The sequence below is a fragment of the Heptranchias perlo genome, chromosome 36, assembly GCF_035084215.1.
Source record: "Heptranchias perlo isolate sHepPer1 chromosome 36, sHepPer1.hap1, whole genome shotgun sequence".
Lineage (NCBI taxonomy): Eukaryota > Metazoa > Chordata > Chondrichthyes > Hexanchiformes > Hexanchidae > Heptranchias > Heptranchias perlo.
Window position 1 is genome coordinate 18,764,724 of NC_090360.1, and position 15,192 is coordinate 18,779,915.

At 47.1% G+C, this 15,192-nt stretch overlaps 2 protein-coding genes across 2 annotated transcripts in view; one reads left to right on the plus strand and one right to left on the minus strand.

Annotated features, from left to right (window-relative positions):
- Window positions 1-7,156: 7,156 nt before the first annotated feature.
- Window positions 7,157-13,782, minus strand: LOC137303985 (GRIN2-like protein). The gene is made up of 2 exons (XM_067972377.1): window positions 13,457-13,782; window positions 7,157-9,103 (listed from the first exon to the last, which is right to left on the minus strand). The coding sequence occupies exon 2, from the start codon at window positions 9,100-9,102 to the stop codon at window positions 7,273-7,275; it is 1,830 nt and encodes a 609-aa protein (XP_067828478.1). The 5' UTR covers window position 9,103; window positions 13,457-13,782; the 3' UTR covers window positions 7,157-7,272.
- syt15 (synaptotagmin XV) overlaps window positions 9,101-15,192 on the plus strand; it is a 46,541-nt gene continuing 40,449 nt past the window's right edge. Inside the window, exons 1-2 of the mRNA XM_067972339.1 lie at window positions 9,101-9,127; window positions 13,638-13,815. Coding sequence (XP_067828440.1) covers window positions 9,101-9,127; window positions 13,638-13,815 — 205 coding nt within the window. The remainder of the gene's footprint in view (window positions 9,128-13,637; window positions 13,816-15,192) is intronic.

Sequence of the window (15,192 nt, forward strand, 5' to 3'; positions counted from 1 at the left end):
CATTCTGAATTTAGCTCCGACCACATCATTTTTGGGTTTGGGTTCACCTGCTCCTTTTAGAAATTGTGGCATGGGTAGAGGTACACCGCACCCGGAGAGGAGCGCCCCCCCCGCCGCACCCGGAGAGGAGCGCCCCCCCGCCGCACCCGGAGAGGAGCGCCCCCCACCGCACCCACAAAGGTACGCAACCCACTGCACCCGTAGAGGAGCGCCCCCCTACTGCACCCTATGAAAAACGCCCCCCTCTGTACCCATAGAGGAGCGCACCCCTACTGCACCCTATGAAAAACGCCCCCCTACTGCACCCGCAGAGGAGCGCACCCCAATGCCCCTTTAGAGGAGTGCCCCCTACTGCACCCTTAGAGGAGCGCCCCCTTATAGAATCGTGCCTTTAAAGCAGTGCCCCCTACTGCACCCATAGACGATCGCCCCGCCCTTCTGCATCCTTACAGTAGCGCACTCCACTGCACCCTAGAAGAGCGCCCACCCACCGCATTCTTGGAGGAGCGCCCCCTACTGCACTCTTAGAATAGTGCCCCCTACTGCACCCGTAGGGGACCGAACCACACTGCTTCCTTAGAGGAGCGCCCCCTACTGCACTCGTAGAGGAGCACCCTCCACCGCACCCGCAGAGGAGCGCACCCCAGTGCCCCTTTAGAGGTGCGCCCACTACTCCACCCTTAGTAGAGTGCCTCCTACTGCACCCTTAGAGCAGCGCCCCCAATCCCCCACTTAGAGGAGCCCCTCGTACTGTATCCTAAGAGGAGCACCCCCTACTGCACCCTTAGAAGAGCGCCCCCTATTGCATCCTTATAGGATCGTACCTGCTGTACCTTTAAAGCAGTGCCCCCTACTGCACCCATAGTAGAGCACCCCACTGCACTCTTAGAATAGGGCCCTTACTGCACCCCCAGAGGACCGAACCACACTGCACCCTTAGAGGAGCGCCCCCTACTGCACCCTTAGAATGGCGACCTCTACTGCACCCGTAGAGGAGCGCCCCCTACTGCATCCGTAGAGGAATGCCCCCCACTGCACCCTTAGTGTAGCGCCCCCTACTGCACCATTAGCAGAGCGCCCCCTACTCCACCCTTCGAGGAGCCCCCGCTACTGCACTTGTGGAGGAGCGCGCCCTGCTGCACACTTAGAATAGCGCCCCTACTGCACCCGTAAAGGAGCGCCCACTACTGTATCCTTAGGGGAGTGCCCCTTCTGTACCCATAGATGAATGAACCACCCCACACCCATAGAGGAGCGCAACCCCTACTGCATCCTTAGAGGAGTGCCCCTACTGCACCTGTAGAGAAATGAACCCCACCACACACTTAGAGGAGTGCCCTTTCTGCACCCTTAGAGTAGCGCCCCCTACTGCACCCATAGAGAAGCATGCCTACTGCACCCGTTGTGGAGCACCTCCTACTGTACCCTTAGAAGTGTCCCTCCTACTGCACCCTTAGAGAAGCATGCCTACTGCACCCGTTGTGGAGCACCTCCTACTGTACCCTTAGAAGTGTCCCTCCTACTGCACCCTTAGAGAAGCGCCCCCTACTGCACCCTTAGAGGAGCGCCCCCTACAGCACCCTTAGAGAAGCATTCATATTTGTCCAAGTGCTCAGTCACACTGTCCCTAATGATAGATTCTAGTAACTTCCCCACAACAGATGCTAGACTAATAGGTCTACAATTTCCAGGTTTCTCTCTTCCACCCTTCTTAAATAATAGCCTGCCTTTGGCAATTTTCCAATCCAAGGGGACAATTCCTTAATCAAAAATGCTTTGGCAGATCATGACTAAAGCTTTAATACTCCGGGGTGTAAACCATCAGGCCCTGGAGATTTGTCAATCTACAGTCTCATTATGTACTCCATTATGATTTACTTATATTAAATCTAATAAGTTCCTCCCCTTGATTTATTTTCAGTTTTTGTTGTTTCTGCTTCTTTTCCTCTTATCTACAGTGAAGACTGATACAAAGTAATCATTTAACAAGTCTGCCATTTCTTTATTTTCAATTACAGTATCATCTGCGTCTGTCTTTACCCACATTACCCTTAGCAACCCTCTTTCTCTTGTGTCAAATATTGTCTGATAACGTTGCTGTGCAGCGCTTTACTACGTTAAAGGTGCTACATAAATGCAAGTTGTTGTCAAAACTTTTAGTGTTATACTTGATATCCTTCATACGAACATACAAAATTGACTGGTAGGAAAAGACCAGCTGGTCCATCAAGCCTGCCCCAAACCATGATGGATGGACCATCACGGCTAAACACTTCTTCTGTCCCTCGACTTCCCCCCTCACACCCGTCCCCGCAGCCAGTGGGAGTGCACCTCGTTAGAATGGGACAGCATCTGTGCTGCCCGCCTGGCCCACCCCAATGGAGACCCGTGGACTCCATTGGTGGGGCCCACTTACGCACTTGTGAAGACCAGCATGCCTCCATTCCCTTAGTGTACCAGTTACCATTGCAACACTGGGTCACGATTGTGGAGCAGGAGTGGGACCTCCTGACTTAGGGCGCCCCTGCCACCAGCCCGTCATCTGAGGAGACTCCTGGGAACAGCGGAGACCTGGCATAACCAGCCCACCAGAGTTACAGTGGAATCCGCACGGGTTATCAGCCCCTTTGTCTTTTGTCCTCCAGTTCTCTCCTCTCTTCTCCTGAAGACTCATCCTCCATGATGCAGCTCTACAGATGCTGGGCACCCACAGAGAGGTCACCTGAATAGGTTTTCTTCCTGTGAACCTATAGTGTTTGCAGGCTATTTGACTGATGGGGGCATCACAGTTGAGTGTAATCCTGTCCTTACAGCATCCATCTATATGCATTTTCTTGCAGGGTCACTGGACTGTGATCGAGAGGGATTGCTGGTTAATTTATCCCCTCTCTACCCGGAAGTACTAAGATCAATTGTAGTGTTCCTGCCACAGCCTCACCTAAGGTCAACTTACACAACACAAATGGCTTCGTTTCACATGAAGCTCACCAACTGAGCAACTCGGGGAGTCTCATCAAGTAGTGTTTGACATTCCAGTTCATGGATTACATTATAAACTGGCAACAGTGAGAAAAATGGAACTCTTTTGATGATACAAGAATGAGAGTGAGGATAAAAGGCCAATTGTTGACCAAGCTTCAGTGAAAGTTCAATTGAAAATGGCAACATTTAGGATATCAGCAGATCTCCCGTGGCATTGCTCATGGGCAGCCTGGGGTCTGGGAGATGGTTGTGATGTTTAACTGTGAACCTATCCTGTGCCTTTGAGACAACTGGTCTAAATATGCAAATCCAGGGAGTTGTAGCTACATAGAAACATAGAAAATAGGAGCAGGAGTAGGCCATTCGGCCCTTTGAGCCTGTTCCGCCATTCAATATGATCATGGCTGATCGTCTATCTCAATACCTTATTCCCGCTCTCTCCACATACCCCTTGATGCCTTCTGTGTCTAGAAATCTATCTAGCTCCTTCTTAAATATATTCAGTGACTTGGCCTCCACAGCCTTCTGTGGTAGAGAATTCCACAGGTTCACCACCCTCTGAGTGAAGAAATTTCTCCTCATCCCAGTCCTAAATGTCCGACCCCATATCCTGAGACTGTGACGCCTCGTTTTGGACCCCCCAGCCAGAGGAAACATCCTCCCTGCATCCAGTCGGTCTACTTACAAACTGTCGAGATAAATCAGAGAGCAGCTGTAACTGCTTGTAAATTTCAGGCTCCAAATCAATGACTGGGTTTCTTTTATTTTTAAGATTTCTGGTGTGAGACTTTAATACATCGGAGTAATTCAGCAACTCCATCCTCGCAGAAACCACGAGTCAGAGAATCGGGGCCACAATGTTATAGGCCCCTCTCTAACTCACACTCACACTGAGCATGGCTTCTCTGCTGGAAATGTGAAATCACAGAATTACTCCTTATATAATAACTGATATCCTTCGGCATTGCTCACAATAAGTAGTTTTATAAAGACGAGACCATCGTACTTTGTAATGCATTGTGTATCAATCTGCTGCTAAGACAGAGCTGTGTCCTTTTAAGGCCATAAAGTCAAATTGTTCATTAAACGGAACGTCAAAAAATTTCAAACTCGATCATAGCATGGTTAGATGCTGAGTGAAGTTTCCTTTACTTTGCCCCAACAATGTACCTCAGTCCTCCCTGCAAAAGAATGCACTCCCTGCAGCAGTGCGACCTGGTTCCCATTCTCTACACCAGCCCACTGCCTCTCTGAGTAAGATTGCCAATTTAGTCCCATATTTTGTACAAGGCAGCTAAGTCCACTAGGGACTGGAATGAAATTGCCCATACTCATTTCACACAGGACCCTTACTGTCAGGAAAGGAGGGTCCCGTCCATCAGTACAGCCTGGATTTGAATGTAGACACCCAGAGGTGAAAGGTGTCTAACCTCCAATGCCACCCTGTCCTCTACATTCTCAACTCTTTGATATGTTTCATCTGTAAAACATTTATGGAATTGGCTCCCACCTTATGTTGTTGTGCTGTGTGCACTTCCTGACCCAAGCTGTGGCCATGTGGCTGCCCCATGGAAGGACTAAAAAAAAAGTGTCAGCATTACCAGCAAGAGCACCTGCGTCACATAAGACTCTGCCAGTACCTGTATCTCTACTGCGAAGGTGATTGCAAAACTCTGCTTCACAGAGAGAGAGGGGACACAGGTCTGAGCCCGCAGTTCAACACACGGTGAGCTCATCTTACCATGGACATCTGCCAGATGCTTGTCAGGAGAAAGAAAAAAATCCACAGGTCAGATCGTTCCGTTGAAATTCTGGGCCTATATTTTGACATGGCTCTTACACTTGTTTCAGTCAAGTTTTAGGTGTCAGCTGTGGCTCGGTGGTAGCACTCTCACTTCTGAGTTAGAAGGTTGTGGGTTCAGTCCCACTCCAGGGACATGTGCCTATAATTTAGGCTGGTACTTCAGTGCAGTATTGAGGGAGTGCTGCATTGTTGGAGGTGCCGTCTTTCAGATGAGATGTTAAACTGGTGGATGTAAAAGATCCCATGGCACTATTTCGAAGAAGTGCAGGGGAGTTCTCCCCAGTGACCTGGCCAATTTTTATCCCTCAACCAACATCACTAAAACAGATGATCTGGTCATCATCACATTGCTGTTTGTGGGATATTGCTGTGCGCAGATTGGCTGTCGCGTTTCCTACATGACAACAGTGATTGCACTTCAAAAGTACTTAATTGGTTGTAAAGCATTTTGGGATGTGCTGAGATTGCGAAAGGCGCTATATAAATGCAAATTCTTTCTTTGTTCTATGGACACTGAGATAGCCCTGCTGGCAGTGTCTTATCGCATTCTCTCACTGGACAGAATAAGAGAATGAACAGTACTGAATTCTGGGTGGCACTCCATAACTGAGTGAGATGCAAGTAGACACCAAGGGTCACATAGTGCAGTTGGTCAATTGAGGCTTGCAGGTAAAGAACAGATGGTCTGCAAGTGTCTTCCAAGCTGTAGACAGGGGCAGGCCAGGTGGGGAAGACCCTAATCATTCCAATAACTTTATTTAACATTTCTCAATATTAAAAGCACTTACACATTTTAAAACTGGGAATCTGCAATGTAAGCAGGTTCTAAGGGGTCATATTCAGGACAAATTTAGACCCTGTGAAGAAACATTAATAGACTAATAATCTGCCAGGACAGACATGGTATGTTCCAGGCACCGAGCCAGATGGTCAGAAGATAAGCTTAATACAAAGAACGTTGTTAAGACTGTGAGAAAAGATGAGATGGCAAGGTACAAACCGTGAGAAAAGCAATTAGTGCCGCGCAGACGCACTAAAGAGGATCACATAATTTACAAGATGACTCAATGGGTTAACATGTTACATATTAATTGGAAATAACTAGAACGCATCGACAAGTTATCATCACGTTAGCAAGACGTTACTAAAACTATAAATGGTACAACACACAAAAGCTCAGTGGACTTGAACCTCTAGCTGCAACCAGTGTAAGCAGATTAGAACTACCCACTACAACTTTTCCTGATGAGTCCTCCCTTGAGTATCTGTCTGTACCAGTAATCTCATGGTCACTGTATGTAGTGGGTTGTGTAATATGATTAAAATGCATTAAACCGACATCTCATTGTTTCCTGGTTTTTGAGCTTGTTTAAAGGGGTCTGGAGACGGATTATCCTATAAAAACCCAATGTATATTTATCCCTTTATGGAGCTCCTTACATCTTCCTCTACCTAAGCATCCTGTACCTGCACTCACACATCTACCCAAACCTACACCCATATCAGTGACTATAATTTTCTGGAAAACATATCTTAAATTTTCTGAAGACCCTACCCTCTCCAGAACATCTCACTCAGCTACCCTGATAAATATCTAGAAAGAACAATGCATTTGTAAGAATATTGACATGTTTTTACATTATTCTAATACAGAACGAAGACAGAACAGTAATGTAGACAGAATTGGTTCAAACTGTGTGTTCGCAAATCCTGTCTTTCACCCTCAATAACACTGATAACATTGAAGAGGCTGAAGACATTGTAAGGATAGGCACATATAAATGATTAAATAAATAAGCTAGTTGGATAATATGGAGCTGAAAGAGTTGTTAGGTTAAAACATAGGCTTTTAAAACACAGGCTTTTGAGCACAGCAGGGTGAAGTGTAAGAGAAGGTTACCGCAATATAAAAAGGCAATGATAGGAAAACCAATGATAGGAAGTAGCCATATGGTGTGATAAAACTCCCTGTCTAGCAATCTGTTCAAAGCTCCAAGGGTCATAAAACACCTCGCAGTGTTGAATCTAGCAGGAACTAGACCATAAAAGAAAATGTAAGAAGAGATAAAACAGTCTATTGCTGTACTTAATAGGAACTTTTGCCTACCTGCAAGACCAGGTAACGTGAATAGGCTTGGAAAAGTCATTCTCACGATTTCCCCTTAGAGGTTCCCTGCACAGATGGTTTTAGGCATAGGACTGAATGTGTACTATTCCGAATGAAGTTTTAAGATGAATGTTTTGAAATAATAAATTAAGTTAATTCTCAGACGTATTACTGTCTCTAGCTTTTCGAATCTGTTAAAAGGATAAGAAAGGAATTATCCCAACACCATTTATTAAATAAAATAAATACTCATGAGCAAAATAATTATTTCTGACATTTACGAATCAGCCTTAACTGGATTTATTTTTTGTGAATACAGCTCACACGCAATGTCCCCCGACAGTGATATGATCTACACTCTTGCACTGAGTACAGCTATTCAGTCTATTGCTGTACTGGAACGCACACAACATGTAGGATGGCTTAGACTAGACATCATATTCCTAAGACCTGGCAAATGTCTCTTCCTGCCTTTCGCTGGCTGTTCCACCACACATGTTCCGTCAAAGTGAGTATCCGACTGCTTCACTGTCGACATCTTGTCCTTTTCATACTGTTCTATCTGAATTTCCAGATGTTTCTGTATGGCCAGCCCAAGGACCTCAGGATCTACAGAGGCCCCGTAGACTTCCCATGTCATCCCTTCATCATCCCATTTTACTTCACGGACTGGGGACTCCTGAATCAGCTGGTTCTCTTCAAGGCTAACCTCTGGGAACATATGGACCAGGCAGCTATCAGTCGGAGACATGGGGCTGGTGCCTACTGACCTGCAGTCAACTGCCAATGATGTCTGTATCTCTGCATCTTTATATTCCAGCTGATGATGAAACCTAAGGGTCAGGTCTGTTATAGAAGTCATAGTATATGTGTCTTGTGTTCTCACACCAATATTACCAATTGGATTGTTCTGCAGCAAAGAGTGAGGAACCTTTTCCAGTTCCACTTTTTTGCCGTCTGAGGTGTTGTGAGGATTCCTATCAATCACAGTGGGGACTGCTCCATTTCCTAGGGTTCCATGACATTTTAGATGCCTCGCATCCAACCCGGATTCACTCACTGACGACACCAACCTTGGGAATGTCAGAATACCCGAAACTGGCAGTGCACGGCAACATGCATCGACAACATTTCCTCTTCCAGATTCACTGACAGAACTGACTTGCCTTGGAAAGAGATGGATAGCCGGGATGGGCAGAGAATGACAATAAGCAGGAGTGGTGTCTTGTATCATCAGACCAGGTAACATATGGTTTTGGAGTCCAGTACAAGTGTGATTGTCCATTAAACTGTCTTGGTGGATGGCAGCTCCTTCCCTATATGCCACATTACCCTGCTCCATGATGATTGCCTCATTCTCTGTCATACTATTGCCTTGATATTGGCTACCGGATTCTTGGACAAACACGACACCTGGATAATTGGGAGAACTCTCTGTAAACATGAAATGGCCTTGATGCATAGGACCGCACGCATTATTGACCATACTGTTGACCTGATGCTCAGCGACGGGTGCATTTCCCCATACATTTTCCTGATGCCCAGTGTCAGTTTCGCTCCCTGAAATATTGATCACAATCCTTTGACCACAGTCTTTAGTCATCATTTTATCTTGAGGAATGACAGCATAGCATCTGCCAGGCACAGTAACCTGATGTGCGGCAGTCGTCTGACTGTGTGCGACATTGCCTTGACAGCAGTTCTCTTTATAACCACAGATGATGTCTGAGCAACTCCTGTACATCATCTTGGCCTGCAATTTCCCCAAGTTTGAGTCTTTGTATAACATTGCGTCTGTGTCTCTTCTCATGGCTGAGTTGGTGTTAGTGCAGCTGTTGGCACGGATTTTCGAATCATCCTGAAAGATTGGGAATTCGGAGACACGGTTGGGATCAGAGACGGTTCCCATTTGGAAGCAGCCACACAAGGGGATCACAGTGATATTATCTTGCGGTGTGAAACACGACGGACGATGAGGACACCTCACGTCCGTTTCACCAGAGCTCCTTGAAGAGACAACGCTGCTGAGAGTCTTTCTCGGTTCTTGTTTAGTCGTTTGCCTTTCTTCTGTGCTGATCCTTCTGGGGAACAGGATGTCAGAAGAGCTTTTTGAAAGTGGGAAACAGTTTGGTTCCAGAGTGTTGTGACACGCTGTGTTCTGGATTTCCTGGAAGGAATGGTCAGGTAGACTTCGACTGTAGGTCGACATGCTGAAGGAATATAATGAAGAACTGGTAAGTTATGAGTAAGTACGTTATTCCTGCTTCCCCATCCTTTCTCCCCCCAACACAAATTTTATCCCTCCTGTCCTGAAGGAAATGACTTATGCTGGAGTACACTTCCACAGGCAGTGGCCACACTCTAGTACTGGCTCCCAAGTCACACTTGGGTTTAATCAGGCCACTCAAGTAGGGTCACTGGGCGGCAATCAGGAGCAGTCACTCTGGCCTCGATTTTAACCCCCTCCCAACGAGCTGGAGAGGGTCAGGGGGTGTGTGTGGGGGGGACGGTTAAAATATCGGGATCGAGCAGCCCGACCCCATTCCCGCCCGTTTAAATGTGAATGAACACAAATCAGGCCATCGACGAGGCTCCTGCAAAAGGCAGGCGGGGGGCCTAATTAACATTCAAAAGTTGCGGCCTGATGATATCATCGGCGATGCGACTTAAATTTAACTGTAAGTGAAGGGGGAGGCCGGAGCTGTCGGTCGCCCGGCAACGGATCCGAGGCGGGAGGCGCTGACTGGTCAGGGTAAGAGCTAAAGATCTGCTCCATTTGGCACTCCTTGTGGGCCTAGAGCTTTCAGCCTCTCCCCCCCACCATCCCCATCCCCACTCAGCACCGATGGCAGCCTGGAGCTCCCACTTCCCTCCCTACTGACTGCCAAGGACCGTCTCCACCTGTGCAGCCTCCTGCCACTTGTTCCTGCTCTCGCCCGCCCAAAGGGGAGGGGAAATCTGGAGCTCTCTCCCCCAAAAAGCTGTTGAGACTGAGGGTCAATTGAAAATTTCTAAACTGAGATTGATAGATTTTTGTTAGGCAAGGGTGTTAAGGGATATGGAACCAAGGCAGATGGAGTTAAAGATACAGACCAGCCATGATCTAACTGAATGGCGGAACAGGCTCGAGGGGCTGAATGGCCTATTCCTGTTCCTATAAGTAGTTTGAACCTGTCCCCCCTCACAATCACAGTACAGTATGAAGCAATGTTCTGGATTTATCTTCCACGTACTGTTTGCTGTTCCCCTATAGAGGGGGACAGTAAACCCCTACGAGGCCCCCTCTCAGTTGTTTCCTTTCAAGGATGATCCTCAGAACACAGCCCTTCCTGGCAATAATTGTAAAATATTACCATGTGCTTGCAATTGTCTTGATATAGGTTAGGTTTCAAAGCCAAACAGAGACTGTAATTGAAATAAGTGTGGGGTAAATTTTCATTGTTAACGGGCAGAAAATCGGGGGTGGGGGTGGAGAAACAAGAATGTGCGTCTTCCATTGAATTTGCCCCATGCCACTCCTTAATGTTATTCTGAATTGAAATTTGTTGATAATTTAGCTCATTAACCTAGTGGATAGGGGCACTGTTTGGTGTGGGGCTGAGCCATACAGACCAGAAGATCCCAGATTCCATCCCTGGTCTATGCTGATCTCAGCTGGAACAGCGGTTCAGGTGCTACATTTAGCCCGGTGCCCCTGGGCTAGAGTGAGAAAACTCAGCCGGACCTCCCACTCCTGATCGTCAAAGGATTGGTTGCAACTGTGATCCCCCTCCACGGTCAAATAGCTCTCCTGACACTCACCATCAAGACTCACACACGAATAATGACCATCTGGGCAAGCGGACAGGGCACTGACTGCATTTACAGAAACTTACCAAGACAAGCGTCAGCCCCTTCATACGAGGAGGGGAGAAAAGGAGAGCTAGTGGGAAACGCGGTGCAGGCAAAGGCTTAATTTTGTCCACCCTGAATTATATTTAAAGAAATGAAATATGCTGATAGGTTGGAAAAATCACATTGAAGATAACTGTTATACAGAGCACAATGGACAGTTACACAGAGAATACTGGACAGAGAGGGTACTGGACACAGAGAATACTGGACACAGAGAGTACTGGATACAGAGATTTTATTTTAAATTCACAAGCTTTCGGAGATTTTCTCCTTCCTCAGGCAAATGTTTCAAGATCTCCTTGAAGCCTACGCATGTATAAATGCGTAGGCTTCAAGGAGATCTTGAAACATTTGCCTGAGGAAGGAGAAAATCTCCGAAAGCTTGTGAATTTAAAATAAAATTGCTGGACTATAACTTGGTGTTGTAAAATTGTTTACAATTGTCAACCCCAGTCCATCACCGGCATCTCCACATCATGGATACAGAGAGTTCTGGACACAGAGAATACTGGACACAGAGGGTACTGGACACAGAGAGTACTGGACACAGAGAGAATACTGGACACAGAGAGTACTGGATACAGAGAGTTCTGGACACAGAGAATACTGGACACAGAGGGTACTGGACACAGAGAATACTGGACACAGAGAATACTGGACACAGAGAATACTGGACACAGAGAGTTCTGGACACAGAGAATACTGGACACAGAGGGTACTGGACACAGAGAATACTGGACACAGAGAATACTGGACACAGAGGGTACTGGGACACAGAATACTGGGACACAGAATACTGGACACAGATGGTACTGGACAGAGAGGGAACTGGACACAGAGGGTACTGGACACAGAGAATACTGGACACAGAGGGTACTGGACACAGAGGGTACTGGACACAGAGAATACTGGACACAGAGGGTACTGGACACAGAGGGTACTGGGACACAGAGAATACTGGACACAGAGAATACTGGACACAGAGGGTACTGGACACAGAGAATACTGGACACAGAGAGAATACTGGACACAGAGGGTACTGGACACAGAGGGTACTGGGACACAGAAAGTACTGGACACAGAGGGTACTGGGACACAAAGAATACTGGACACAGAGGGTACTGGACACAGAGGGTACTGGACACAGAGAATACTGGACACAGATGGTACTGGACACAGATGGTACTGGACACAGAGAATACTGGACACAGAGAATACTGGACACAGAGGGTACTGGACACAGAGAATACTGGACACAGATGGTACTGGACACAGATGGTACTGGACACAGAGAATACTGGACACAGAGAATACTGGACACAGAGGGTACTGGACACAGAGGGTACTGGACACAGAGGGTACTGGGTCACAGAGAATACTGGACACAGAGAATACTGGACACAGAGGGTACTGGACACAGAGGGTACTGGACACAGAGAATACTGGACACAGATGGTACTGGACACAGAGAATACTGGACACAGAGAATACTGGACACAGATGGTACTGGACACAGATGGTACTGGACACAGAGGGTACTGGACACAGAGGGTACTGGACACAGAGGGTACTGGGCCACAGAGAATACTGGACACAGAGAATACTGGACACAGAGGGTACTGGACACAGAGGGTACTGGGTCACAGAGAATACTGGACACAGAGAATACTGGACACAGAGGGTACTGGACACAGAGAATACTGGACACAGAGAATACTGGACACAGATGGTACTGGACAGAGAGGGAACTGGACACAGATGGTACTGGACAGAGAGGGAACTGGACACAGAGCATAGTGGACACAGAGGGCAGTGGACACAGGGGATACTGGACACAGACAGTACTGGACAGAGAGGGAACTGGACACAGAGGGTAGTGGACACAGGGGATACTGGACACAGACGGTACTGGACAGAGAGGGAACTGGACGCAGAGGATACAGGACACAGAGGGAACTGGACACAGCGGGTAGTGGACACAGCGGGGCATTTGGAGCTTGACATTGATGGAAATTTGGAACCGGACACTGAGGGACTGGGGTTCCTGAAGTAGACGACGAGGCAGAGGGCAGAGGGAAGGGGAGAAGGGAGTGGGGCCGGCAACAAATGCAGATTCATTAATGGAGATTCCGAGTCCGGAGAAGCAGGGATTTTGTTTTGAGCGGCAGCCTCGATTCTCTGCCCTGATCCAGCCCCTCCCGCCTCACACTGTGACAGACTGTGACAGACTGTCTTTTAAAAAAATTCCATCTGTAACACATCCATTTAAAGTGGCGTCACCGACCCTGCAAAACCGAGATAAACAAGACTTATTCCGGAGGGGGTTTATTTTAACCAACATAAGAAAACACTAAACGTACCGGCGAGATGATCCATTTGTAAATGCAACAGGCCTCTTACCTGCTGATAAATCGCTACACACAACACACACCCCGTTCCTCAACAACCTGCACCTCAGGTAAAATAAAACATTAATCATTGTGATTATTTTTGATATTATTTTACACTTTTAAGGCTATGGGACTGGGAGAGGACTCGAGTACCAGAAATACCTCATCATCCCGACGGGGTCGGGCTCCACTGACAGCCTCTCAACAACAATAATAAATAAATTATTAATAATAATAATAATAATAATAACATAAAATGATCAAATGTTCAGCACCCACCTGGCGCACCGATGGAGAAATCCCTTCGGACCGTTTCTGCCAGGTATCAGCACTCACCGTGTGAGGAGCCCGGGGAGTGGGGGCTATAAATCCAGTCTATCCACAGCTCAAACAAACCCCCCCCCCCCCCTTGAAATGTATGATTATATTTTGTGTGTTTTTTTTTTTGACCCACCCTCAGAGTGTTGTCGATTTGAGAAGTTTGTGGAGGGACGGCAGGACGGGCAGGGCTGAGCCCCGCAGCTCACACGGTTACAGGCGCAATGGAGAAAAGAGAGACGAGAAATCTTTCATCCGATTAAGGAAGATAGTCCCGCGGTCCTCGCCTAATTCCGCCGGTCTGGCAGCAGCTTCGAGCAGTCAGATTGCGCGAATGAGCTGGCTCTTTTTTTTTCATTCCGTATCCACTCGCAGATTATAAACAAGAAGTGATTCATCCCAAATCCTGCCCCTCCATCCTTATCTCCCTGTCTCCACACACACACACACATATCTGTCTGCCCATGTGTATCTCTGTCTCTCCATATCGCCTTTAAAATCCTCCTCAAATTTCTTTGTGTAACTGTATGAAAAAAAATCTCAACAACGACAGAATAAATAGATAATAATAGTAAGATAAAACCATCAAATGCTCAGCACCCTCCTGGTGCACCGATATAGGATGCACAAAACATGCAATGATACCAAGATGCAGCCCCAGAGCTGTAGACACCAGTTATTTTAAGCAGGCTTTTTCCCCATTTAAAATAACCCTGTGTTAAAATAGTGCACACAGCGATGTAGTACAAGTGTGTTAAATGTTCATAAGTGAGCTTCACCGATCAGAATTTCTCTCCTTAAGAGTCAGTAGGCTATTCGACCATGGATAGCATCATAGCTGAATCCAATCCTGTTCTCATCTTATATGTATGTTCCAGCAAGTGTTATATTGATAGTGATCAGGAGTAGGAACACCAGGAGTAGACTCTCACTCCCCCAGGGATACTGAGGCCAAATATAGTGCCCAAGACCAGCCAACTCAGTAAGGAGCCAACTCAACAGTAACTCCTACCCAGCTACCCCTTGCCTCTGCGGCTACTGCCAATCAAACATGCTGATCCTAGAGGATGTAATGCTCTAAATCAGTGCATAGAACTGTGTCAACAGACCCATTGGGGGGGAATTTTTACCTCAAGAACGGATGGTTTGGGGGCGGGTGAACAGTAAAAATGGTTGCTTTTTGGAGTGGGACCGCATCCCGGCTCCAACATGGCCACCTCCAGGTTTGACCCAGGCGTATTTAGATGCACACACAACAGAAACCCGGAAGTCCCATCCCCACTTAAAGCTGGCAGGCCAATACTTAAAGGGGCAATGTGCCTCATTGTGATAGTTAATTTTTTGTGTATTAGAAATGTCAAACAAATTTAACTGTACCTGTTTGGGTTTCCTATCACTTCTGATTCACGCGCGTCTGAATGCGCCTGGGTCAAACCTGGAAGTGGGCGTGTTGGAGCCGGGATCCGGTCCCACGCCAAAAAGCAACCATTTTTACTGCTCACCCGCCCCCAACCCATCCATTCTTGGGGTTAAAATTACCCCAAAGGTGGGACCTATCAGGGATGAAAAGGGTAACTTGTGTGTAGAAGCAGAGGATGTGGGTAGGGTTTTAAATGAATATTTTGTCTCTGTATTCACAAAGGAAAGGGATGATCCGGACGTAGTAATTAAAGAGGAGAGGTGTGAAATATTGGATA